Raw genomic sequence first — 11,656 nt, forward strand, 5'->3', positions numbered from 1 at the left:
TTGATCTTGTCTTTCCATGTGAAGTCTACCACTGGGTAAACAAATGGCAGATGAGAGGATATTTCTCTCTCCAGACATATTCCAGCTAATAAATGAAGAAGGAATAAATCATCCCAATATCACTCTGTTGTAGCTGCTAATGGATTAACAGGTTTAGGCATTGATCACCAACGGCAGAGAACATCACAGAAGAGAGACCGTGGGTGGCAATTATGGAAGAAATAAGATGGCTAATGAGTTGGCACATGTCAATTGGATGATGGATACATATGGGGATTCATTATACAATTCTCTCCACTTTTGAATATGTTTGAAATGTTCTGTTTAGAAAATAATGGTTAAAGCCCTTTGCCCTGTGTCATTCTCTCGAAGCAGGATGACGACAGATAGGAGCTGTAGGTGCTTGGTAAATATTCCCGAGGGTGTACCAGCATCTGGCCCCATTTACCCGACACTCATTCTTGGCCTCAAGCATACTGCCGAGGGCTGAACTCACAATTTCGCCATTATATCTCATGTCCTCAGTTGCAAAACTCCCTCCTCTCCAGTTCCAGGGCCAGGTGTTGAGAGATTAAATTTCACCTCTATTCTAAGATGCAGCTGAATTCAACTTCTGCCCACCAGGGACGGTGGAATCGCCCCAGCCGGAGGCTGTGGGGTTGTTGGCTCACACCTGCAACTTCCCTTTCCCTTTGGCAAATTGGGTGCAACCAGTTCTGGGGCTGGCCTGCCTGGCTTCAGTGGCCTGGCTGTGGTTCCAGTCTGGCTGAAGGCCCAGCCCTAAGGCCCAGGCCCAGCTGGCTGCTGTGGGGGGCAAGACCAGCGGGGAAGCCTTGGCTTGGAAATAATACATGCCTGTTAGTCCAGACTCATGCAGGAAGAGGGACTCTGGCCATCACAGATTATCCTGTGGGCTGGACCTCTGTTGGGGAGGCTGGGGCCAGTGGGTGGGTGGGCAGAAACAACTCCACTCATTGCATGCTTTCCACGTGCAAGGACGGTCCTCAGCACGTAGGACCACCTCATTTAGCTCCCAAAATAACCCTAGGAGGTTGGTACTATTCTCCCATTTTAGAGATAGACAAAATGAGAGCTAAAGATTAAACCACTTGCTCCAGCTAGTAAGCAGCAGAGCAAGAATTTGAACTTGGGTTAACTGGCTCAGCAGGGGTCAGCAAACTTTATTAAAAGTCTACATATATCTGAGGGAAATGAAATCACTATCCCAAAGAGTACCTGCACCCTCGTATTCGCTGCAGCATGATTCACAATTGCCAAGACATGGAAACAACGTAAGAGTCCCTCAGTGAATGAACAGATTTTTTATTTATTTTTTTTTTTAAGATTTTTTATTTACTTTTTTGACAGAGAGAGACACAGCGAGAGAGAGAACACAAGCAAGGGGAGTGTGAGAGGGAGAAGCAGGCTTCCTGCAGAGCAGGAAGCCCGATGCAGGGCTCGATCCCAGGACCCTGGGATCATGACCTGAGCCGAAGGCAGATGCTTAACGACTGAGCCACCCAGGCGCCCCAGCTTTACACAATGTTACATGTCAATTATATCTCAATAAAGCAGGGGGGAGGGGGAGGCCGTGTGGCAAATATTTCAGTTTTGCAGGCCAGATGGTCTCTGCTGCTAATATTCAACTCTGCCATTACAGCCTGAAGACAGTCATAGACAATATGTAAATGAATGGGGGAGGATGTGTTCCAGTAATTTGTTTATTTGTTGTTGTTGTTTTTTTAAGATGTTATTTATTTATTTGAGAGAGAGAATGAGAAAGAGAGAGCACGAGAGGGGGGAAGGTCGGAGGGAGCAGACTCCCCGCTGAGCAGGGAGCCTGATGGGGACTCGATCCCAGGACTCCAGGATCATGACCTGAGCCGAAGGCAGTCGCTTAACCAACTGAGCCACCCAGGCGCCCAAATTAAACACTTTTAAATGGTTCATTCTATATTAGGTGAATTTCACCTTGAAAAAACCCCAAAAGCAAAAAAATACATCGTCTACAAAACAGACGGCCAGCCCATAGACTGTCGTTTGCGGACTTCTGCTCTACATCCCTTAACAAAACCCAGAGCTGAATAAAAAAACGCAGACATATAAAATCTTAGCTTAAAGCCCCGCACACTGCAGTTTTTATTATTAATAATACTTATTATCAGGGTCTTCATGACTATTCTTCTGCCACCAAAGTGAACATTATTAACTCTGACATGGGCCCCAAGCCCAGTTTTGCCCCAGGTTCCTCTTCCTCTGGCCTCGGGCCATGATCCCACCTTCACTTCAGATCTCAGTGCCCAAGGCTCTGTCTGTCTGTGTCAATGCTGCCTTCATTAGAGCTGTCCCCAGGCCCCGGACAATGACTATTTCCCTGAGACTAGTGGTCTATCTGTAGCCAGGAGGGGCCTTGACCTACCCTGGCAGGTGGTCCTCATGAGGTGTAAGGGAAGCAGGGGTGGAGAGTGGTGATTCATAATGGGAATCCCAGCCTTTCTGCTAACTCCCAGGCCCAGCCCAGACCAGGCGCTTTGCTGTGTGGGTGCATGTGTATGCATGTGTGTGTGTGTGTGTGTGCTTGTGTTTCAGAGCCCAATGTGTTTCAGAGCCCAATCCCCAACTGACCCACATCCTCAATCAGGCCTTTTGTGCACTCAGCAATCCCTCCCTGCCATCCACCTGGTCCCTGGCTTGCGCCAGATAACTTCTGGGCACCCTAAGAGGACTTGGCATCTCCTAGTTTGGGGGAGATAGAACCAGACAGAGAAACTCCTAGCCCTGTATGGATGGGTCTGAGTCAAAGGGAGGCACCCCAGGCTAGAGAGCCAGGATGGAAAAAGGGGGGGAAGCAGGGGTAATCAAGGAGGCTTCCTGGAGGAAGTGTCCTAACCCAGGACACAAATCCCAGACAGACTCTAAGGGAAACGCTAGCCGGCCATGACATGCCCCTAGCTTGAACTCTACTTAGCCTCTGCCACCAGTTCCTAGCTTTGAAAGGGAATCAAGGCTGTCTGGATGGCTGGCCCAGGAATTCTTGGGTGTGAATTCTGCAAACGCTTCACCGCTTCCCCGTGTGAATTACTCTGACCCTGGCCCAGCCACGGGATAGTGGAAACATGTTTTGCCCTTGGAGCACTCCCCAGGTCCCAGCTATGTGACCTTGAGCAAGCTACTTAACCTCCCTGAGCTCACCTTCCTGCTGAGTAAAATGAGCATAAATGGATGATGACATAAACCCGGAAGGGTCCCCCGGGGCTGCAATCAGTGGGAGCCGCAGAGGGACACATCCAGGTCCATAATGCCAAGGCAAGGTCATTCCCAGACCAGGTGGATAGTAGGTGGGGATCTCCTCAGCCACCCCTCCACATTCTGGGGGCACTAGGGGAAAGCAAGCCAGGCATAAAGACAGGATCACAATTCCTGATTTTGATTTTCACCTCTGGTTCCAGTGTGCCTCAGCACAGGGCTGTTCCTGATCCTGTCTTTCTCTTAACAGTCAATATTTTGTTTATCATGGATTTTTTTGCATTCACTTTGGTCTTTTAAAATATCACATTAAAATATGACTCGGGCGCCTGGGTGGCTCAGATGGTTAAGCGTCTGCCTTCGGCTCAGGTCGTGATCCCACGGTCCTGGGATCGAGTCCCGCATCGGGCTCCCTGCTCCTTGGGAGCCTGCTTCTCTCTCTCTCTCTCTCTGTCTCTCATGAATAAATAAATAAAATCTTTAAAAAAAAAATTAAAATATGACTCAATGACAGATTTTCAGCGCCACCTTAAATTTTGCACCCTAGGCGAATGCCTCCCTCTCCTCACTCGGTCCTCACACCAGATGGACACACCGTACAGGCAGAGCCCTCCTCCCTTCCCCCCCCACCCCATCCCCAAATCCTTGGAAACTGGGACTCAGAGGAGATTTTCTTGGAATCCCCTGGGGATTGGTCTCCATTCCCTCCCTCCCCGAGCACCTTACTCCCTGAGCCCCCACTGTGTGAGGCTGGGTCCCCAAAGAGAGGACACTCTGTATCTGCGAAAGCCCCCCCCCCTGGGGAATCCCAGACCTGGCTCAGCCTGGGCATTCCCGAGCCCGCCCAGGGCCCGCCCCATGCTGAGTCCCCAGCCCGGTGGGTCTCCTGGAAACTCCCCAAGCTGGTTTCGGGGTGGGAGGCCCACAGTGAAGCAATTCACACCACAGCTCCAACAACTTGGAGCCCATCCCACCTGACTCCGGAATAAAGGGGAGGCAGGTTCATTTCTGCAGGACTCAGCCACCTGCACTGCACCGGAAAAGAGGACCCCTCGCTGTCAACCCAGGTGAGCCCAGAAGCCAGCTCCTGGGACAAAGCCAGGGTCTTGAAGGCTCCAGGCCAATCCCTGCTCTCAGCTACCTCTGGTTGCTTGGGACCAGGACCTGGAACTGGGTCAGAGGTGACAGCTCCTGATCCCAGGGGCTCGGAGCAGGCCTCAGCAAACACTCCCCAGCCCCTGCACCCATCCTCTGCCTGAACCTGAGGTGCTGACAGAAAAGAAGGCAGGAGGCAGCACCAACCCCAGGTCTCTCCTTCTCTCCCCTCCCCCAGCACAGCCAGTCTTACCAGTTTGGCGGGCACCTGAGAGTCCTCTCTCCTGGCCAGCTGCAGAACAACTACAGGAAGGGGATAAGGCTTGCTGGACTGGCCTCAGTCTACTTCTCTTGGGAATGGGCAGAGTTTGTTGGAGTCTAAACTACTTGACCTCCAGGCGCCTCCTGGGATGGGCCTGGCTTGCTAACCCTTGACCTCAGCTTGGGAGGGACAGAATAGGATGGGGGAGCCCCTGAGATCCAGATGACCTTGACCCAGGGCACTCTGTCCCCATGCTTCCGCTACCTCCCGCCCACAGCTCCGCAAGGTGCAGCGGTGTCATTCACCGCTGGACTTTGACAGTAACCAAAGGCACCGCTCAGTTCTCCATGCCTATCCCCTTCCAGTTCTGCCAAAGTCTCCACTGAGGTCAGCTGGATATGTCCCTCAGAAGCTGGAACCCCACAATGGTGGCCCAGGCTGTCCTCTGGATCCTGCTCGGATTGCTGCTGCGGCTGGAGCCAGGGACAGGTGGGTCAGGAGGCAGAGATCCGGGGCCAGGACCCAGTTCTGTAAGAATGTGCTGCTGACCCCTCTGTGTCTAGCCCTGTACAGGGTGAGGCTGGAGACCCCAGGAGGCCCCAGTCTCAAGGAACCTCTAGTCTCCAGATGCTCCCCATAGGGTCAGGACAATAGCTGGGGAAAGGACTTGGGGCCAGAAAAGCAAAAATCAGGAAAGTTTCCTGGAGGAGGGGACATAGATTTAGGACAGGAAGAAAGAAAAAAAAAAAAATTGACTTGATGCAGAAACAGGAAAGGGCATTTTAGGCCAAGAGAGGAACAAAGCTATAGAGGAATCATAGTGTGGACCGTCTGGAGACGAACCTGGATTCTAGACAGCGTAAGGATTAAAACTTCTTGGGTTCAAATCCTGCCTCTTCCACTTTCTAGCTGTGTGACCCTAGGCAGATGATTCAACCTCTCTGTTCTCATTAGGGTCATTGTGAAGATTAAATGGGTTAAGTTATGTAAGTCACCTAGAATGGTGCCTGGCACATAGTAAATGTTTAATAAATGTTAGCTATCATTCAACATCCCACCCAGCTCTGAGCCCAGCATTTCTGAGTTCCAGGTTCAGCCACTGACATTTCCTTCACTGGGCACAGGCCCACTCTCTCCTCCCTGGCCATCCTTAGGGACACCTATCCCTCTAAAATCCCCCAAACTCCAATCCATCAAGAAAAGCTGTCCATTTTCCCCTCAAAACACCTGGGAACTCTTCTGATTTTTGTCCATCCCACTGCCACCACCCTGGCTTCGGCCACCTTCATCGCTTACCCCCACACTGTCTCTCCTTCCCTACTCTAGCCTCCCCCAAATCTGTTCTCCACATGGTAGCCAAAGGAGCAATTGTAGAATACCAGCCAGGCCATGTCTCTCTCCTGCTCATGAACCTGCCATGGCTCCCCAGTGCTCACTGATCATCTAAGCTCCTTAACCTGTTATCTGTGCCTCAGTCTCCTCATCTATACAAGGACAGTGGTGGGGGTCACAGCATTGTCCGATGAAGAGCTAGGGGCACTGAGAAAATGTGGAAGCAGCAGGGGGAGGAACAGAGGGTGCTGGGCCACTGGGCTAATGTTGTTCCTCCTCCTGCAGCCACCCTGCCCCTGCTCATCGACTCTGTCATCCAGGCCCTGGCGGAGCTCGAGCAGAAGGTACCAGCCACCATGGCCAGCCACACTGCTTCTGCGTGGCTGCTGTTCGCCCAGGACTCTGGCCACCACGATCTCCTCCATCACTTCCTGCTGGAGGGGCAGAATCTCAAGGCCACCAAGCTGGATCCCCAGCAACTGAGCCCAGAGCTTCGAGGCCTGACCAAGGCTGTGGCCCAACATGGTATCCGGGGCAGGCTGGAATACGGAGTGGTGCTGGCACCCGATGGCTCCACGGTGGCTGTGGAGCCTCTTCTGGCAGGGCTGGAGGCAGGGCTACAAGGGAACAGGGTTGTCAACCTGCCCTTGGACAGCACGGCCACCCCTCTGGATGCTGGAGCCACCTTTCCAGACACTGGAGCCGTGGTTCCGGATGTAAGAGCCACATCCCCAAGACTCAGGGATGTCCCCCCAGATGGCGCCTCTGCAGATGTTGGAGCCATACCTCCAAATATTAGAGCCACAGATCTGGATGTCAAACCCACCTCTCCAGGTGTTAGACCTGGCTCTCCAGATGTCCCAGTCACCTCTCCAGATGTCCAAGCCTCCTCGCCAGGTGCCAAAGCCAGGTCCCCGACCACTGTGGACAGCCTTCTGGTGGTCACCCTGGCCAGAGACCTGGGTCTGGCCTTCCTCCAGAGCCCTCAAACCTGGAGCCATTCAGGCCTGGGAACTGAGGGCTGCTGGGACCAGCTCTCTGCCCCCCGGACCTTCACACTCTTAGATTCTGCAGCATCGCCAGTCACCACGGCCTTCCTCAATGGGGCCCTGGATGGGGCCCTCCTTGGAGATTATCTAAGCCGAACTCCTGAGCCTCGGCCACCTCTCAGCGCCCTCCTGAGCCAATACTATGGAGCCGGGGTGGCTGGAGATTCAGGACTTCGCAGCAACTTCCGACGGCAGAACGCAGCAGCTCTGACTTCAGCCCCCACCTTGACACAGCAGGTATGGGGGGCCCTCATCCTGCTACAGAGGCTGGAGCCAGCACACCCTCAGCTGCGGGGCATGAGCCAAGAACGACTGTTCGAGGTAGCCACCAATGCCACCAAGGAATTCACTGAGGCCTTTCTGGGTGAGAAGGCCCCCACCCCCTGTGACCTCCCCCCTCACAGATACACTCTTAGCCTCATGTGGTCAGGGGGATCCAAGACTGGAGGATTCCAGAGGGGGAAATAGGGGCTCAGGCTGGGGAGCCAGGGCAGCTGCACAGGTAAGGAAAGGCTAGGTTTGGGTCTTAAAGGATGAATAAAAGTTCGGGGCGCCTGGGTGGCTCAGTCATTAAGCATCTGCCTTCTGCTCAGGTCATGATCCCAGGGTCCTGGGATCGAGTCCCACGTCAGGCTCCCTGCTTGGTGGGAAGACTGCTTCTCCCTCTCCCACTCCCCCTGCTTGTGTTCCTGCTCTCACTATCTCTCTCTCTGTCAAATAAATAAATCTTAAAAAAAAAAAAAGGATGAATAAAAGTTCATCCCCCCCAAAAAAAGGAGTGGGGGAAGGTAGAGGGCATTCCAGGAGGTGGGCTCAGCACACGCAAAGGCACAGAGGTTCAAATGGAAGTTCAGCCAGTTACTCCTGTGCACCTTTAGGGAAGTTGCTTCACTTCTCTGAACCTCACCTTCTTCAGTGAAGCCTGGGAAAATCATTGCTTCTTCTTGGAGGTGCTGGGTGGTTTAAGAAAGATGAAACAGGGAAAGCAAGTAGCACACAATTAGAGTATGATAAGTGGGGGCTGAGATTCCTCTTTTCTCACTATGGCTGTCCCTCCCTAGAACTCAGAGCAGAGCCAGCTGGAGAGTGTTGGGTCCTGGATTGTAAAGAGCATTAAATTAAGAGCTAAAATGTTTGGGGTTCATCCTCAAGGTGATGGGAAGCATAGCAGATAAGCCAATAGGACTGAGATGCTGTTAAATTTAGTTAAGTTAGATCCCCATGGCGGCCAGTGTAGTGCGAGATGGAAATGTCCTCAAATCTGGAGGGAGTCCGGAGGGATGGTCCGTATGTGCGCTCTGATGGGGGAGCAGGCGGCAGGCAGAGAAACGCTGGCTGACCCCAGCCCTGGACTCCCTTCTCCACAGGGTGCCCGGCCATCCACCCACGTTGCCGCTGGGGCGCCGCGCCCTATCGGGGTAGCCCCAGGCCGCTGCAGCTGCCACTCGGGTTCTTGTATGTGCATCACACATACGTGCCCGCGCCACCCTGCACGGATTTCGCGCGCTGCGCCGCCGACATGCGCTCTATGCAGCGCTTCCACCAAGATACTCGGGGTTGGGACGACATTGGCTACAGGTAAACTGAACCCGCAGGCTCGCGAACCTTTTAGAGTGTAGTCTGGATGGGCGTGGCCAGACCCGGGGGCGGGGCTTGGACCGGAGCCAACGGGGAGAGACGGAGGAGGAGCTTGGAGGTGGGTGGGGCCAAAGTGGCGAGGGGGCGTGGCCTTGACTTGGGTCCCGGCTTTAGCAGTGGGATTCTTGGGTTTAGGGTAGGAACTAGAAAAGGCGGAAGGACCTGAGAAAGGAGCAGAACCTGTGTTAAGAGCTGGGTCTGGGACAGAGCATCGATGGAATATGACCTAAGACAGAAAAGGTCTCTGAACTGGGCAGCAGCTGTACCTGAGACAGTGTGGAAGGGGCTGGGTAGAAAGGGGAGTGGCCAATGCTGACGGACAGATCCGGAAAAACGGGATAGTTTCTGCGGTGGCACTTGGGGAGTGGGAAGAGGATGGGCGGGGCAGAGCCAGAGAGACCAGGCGGGACGTGGGTCGGAGGTGGCCCTTGGCTCAGGTGCAGAACTGGGTAGGGGCCCAGATGAAAGGCGGGACCTCCCTCACGCCGCGTGGTGCCTGCTTCCCCCTCCCGTCTACAGTTTCGTGATCGGCTCAGACGGCTATGTGTACGAGGGCCGCGGCTGGCACTGGGTGGGCGCGCACACGCTCGGCCACAACTCTCGCGGCTTCGGCGTGGCCTTCGTGGGCAACTACACTGCGGAGCTGCCTGCGGAGGCTGCGCTTCACATCGTGCAGGACGTGCTCCCTGGCTGCGCAGTGCGCGCTGGCCTCCTGCGGCCCGACTATGCGCTGCTGGGCCACCGCCAGCTGGTGCGCACTGACTGCCCCGGGGACGCGCTCTTCAACCTGCTGCGCACCTGGCCGCGCTTCGCTGCTGTGAGTACCAGACCCCGCATCTTTCCGCACCCGTTCAGAGCGCAGCCCTGACCCCTGTCTACCTGCCCAACCTGGACAGGCCCCTGACCCCTTACTGTAATTCCCTAGGCCCACACAACGTCAACCAGGCTCCTGGTCCCCCTTGCAGTCCATCTATTCAGGCAACCAAGGCCCAGACTTCACTCGTTCTACTTGCAACAGCCCCTACCCACTGTCCTCCGCCCCTACAGCCTCGGCTCAGCCCTGACCCGGCCAGCTTGTCCTTTACCCAGCCCCGACGCCTCTGTCCTCCCAACCAAAGCATGGACCCCGACCCTACAGCAGCCCTTCTGCCTACACAGCCTCACCCAGACTAGCCAAACTTGGCCTCACTTCTGTCTCCTACCCAAAGGGCCCTCTGTCCACACAACACTAACTCAGCCTGTGACCCTCTACAGAAAACCCCTTTGCCTGTGCAACCTCTGTCTAGCCCCTACCCCCGTGCTGCAGTCCTCTGCCCAATCTCAGCCCTGAGGATGCTTGCTCAGCCCCAGCCTCCCTGACCCCTGATGACAGCTCTTATGGTGGAGCAATCTATGTCCAGCCAGCACAAACTTGGCCTGATGATCCCACCCAGCCCCTGACCCCGATTACCAAAACATCTCTATATTCACACCTGCACAATCTCACGTTACCTGCACACTGGCCAGCAGTCAGCATTGTACCCACCCCCTCACTTTGGGCCCCCGTCCTCTTCCCTTTCCATGACAGGGGCAGACCCCCACTCCCCAAGCCTCACACTCCCCTGTCCTTTTTTTTTTTTTTTTTTTAAGATTTTATTTATTTATTTGACAGAGAGAGTGAGAGAACACAAGCAGGGGGAACAGTAGAGGGAGAGGGAGAAGCAGGCTCCCCACTGAGCAGGGAGCCCAATGTGGGACTCAATCCCAGGACCCTGGGATCGTGATCTGAGCCGAAGGCAGACGCTTAACCGACTGAGCCACCCAGGAGCCCCTCCCCTGTCTTTTCTAGAATGTGAAACCAAGAACAGCCAGGACGGCCTCCAGGAGATCCAAAAGGGAGCCACCTCCAATGATCGTGCCAGCCACAGGCCTCCAATAAAGAGACAGTGGAAAGAGAGCCTGTATCTATGCATCATCTGTGTTTGCACACGTTGTCTTTTTCTTTTTTAAGATTTTATTTATTTATTTGAGAGAGAGAGAGAACAAGTAGGGGGGAGGGGCAGAGGAAGAGGGAGAAGCAGACTCCCCACTGAGCAGGGAGCCTGATGCCGGACTCGATCCCAGGACCCTGGGATCGTGACCTGAGCCAAAGCCGGACACTTAACCTACTGAGCCACCCAGGTGCCCTGCACAAGTTGTCTTAATTTGTGTTTGCCCAGAAGCAGACCGGAGACAAGAATTTCAGTGCAAGTAGTTTGTTTGGGAGGTGAAGGTGCTCCCAGATCATATCAGTTGGGGAATGAGGGAGAGAGGTAGGGAAGAGAAGGCAGCCGAGAAAGGGTACTTTATCAAGTAAGTTGGCACTGTGGGGACATGGAGCTCAATCCCACTGGGGACCTCTAGGGGACTGTGTAAGACACACACCTCAGAGTCATATTGATCCAAGGGAGCTGGGGTATTGATCCTCCAACCCTCATCGTCATTGGTTAAGGGCTGATCTCAGGGAAGGTATTAATTCTCTGGCACTTTTGGGTTGCTTATTGTATGGGGAAAGTGGACTCCAGCGTCAGAGAAAGACCTCCAGCAAAAATGCAGGGAAGTGGGAGTGGATCAGTATTCAGTGAAGCGGGAAAGCCTCAGGGATACATCGGAACATGGGGAAACTCTGTATGTGTGTGCTGTGAATGGACTGAGTGCAGTATGAAAGAGGTGGGCATATCTAAGGTGTGTGCATCTGTGTGAACATGTCCAGCTCCAGGAGAAGGGTCTTTGGCCCTCATGGAAGATCCTACTCCTTGGGACAGGTTATAGAATTTGTAAGGCACAGGGCAAAATGAAAATGCAGGGCCCCTTGTTCAAAAAGCAGAAGCTTCGAGACAGCAACAGCAAAGCATTAAATCAAATGCAGTGCAGTGCCCTTCTAAGCATGGGGGTCCTGGATGACTGCCCAGGCCACATGCCCATGAAAGTGATCCTACCCACCCTATCCTGTGAATTCTGGTCACCCTTGCCTTTGCACAAATTGTTCCTTCTATCTGGCATGCTCATCCCATGG

The 11,656-nt window shown here is 53.9% G+C and overlaps 1 protein-coding gene across 1 annotated transcript; it reads left to right on the plus strand.

Moving 5' to 3' along the window:
- The first annotated feature begins 4,901 nt into the window (after nucleotides 1-4,901).
- Nucleotides 4,902-10,558, plus strand: PGLYRP2 (peptidoglycan recognition protein 2). The gene is made up of 5 exons (XM_034996915.1): nucleotides 4,902-5,092; nucleotides 6,221-7,348; nucleotides 8,352-8,562; nucleotides 9,142-9,439; nucleotides 10,451-10,558. Exons 1-5 carry the CDS (start codon nucleotides 5,002-5,004, stop codon nucleotides 10,538-10,540), a joined length of 1,818 nt encoding a protein of 605 aa, XP_034852806.1. The 5' UTR covers nucleotides 4,902-5,001; the 3' UTR covers nucleotides 10,541-10,558.
- The last annotated feature ends 1,098 nt before the right edge of the window (nucleotides 10,559-11,656 follow it).

Source organism: Mirounga leonina, unplaced genomic scaffold (assembly GCF_011800145.1).
Source record: "Mirounga leonina isolate KUSES-001 unplaced genomic scaffold, KU_Mleo_1.0 Mir_94, whole genome shotgun sequence".
NCBI classification, from domain to species: Eukaryota; Metazoa; Chordata; class Mammalia; order Carnivora; family Phocidae; genus Mirounga; species Mirounga leonina.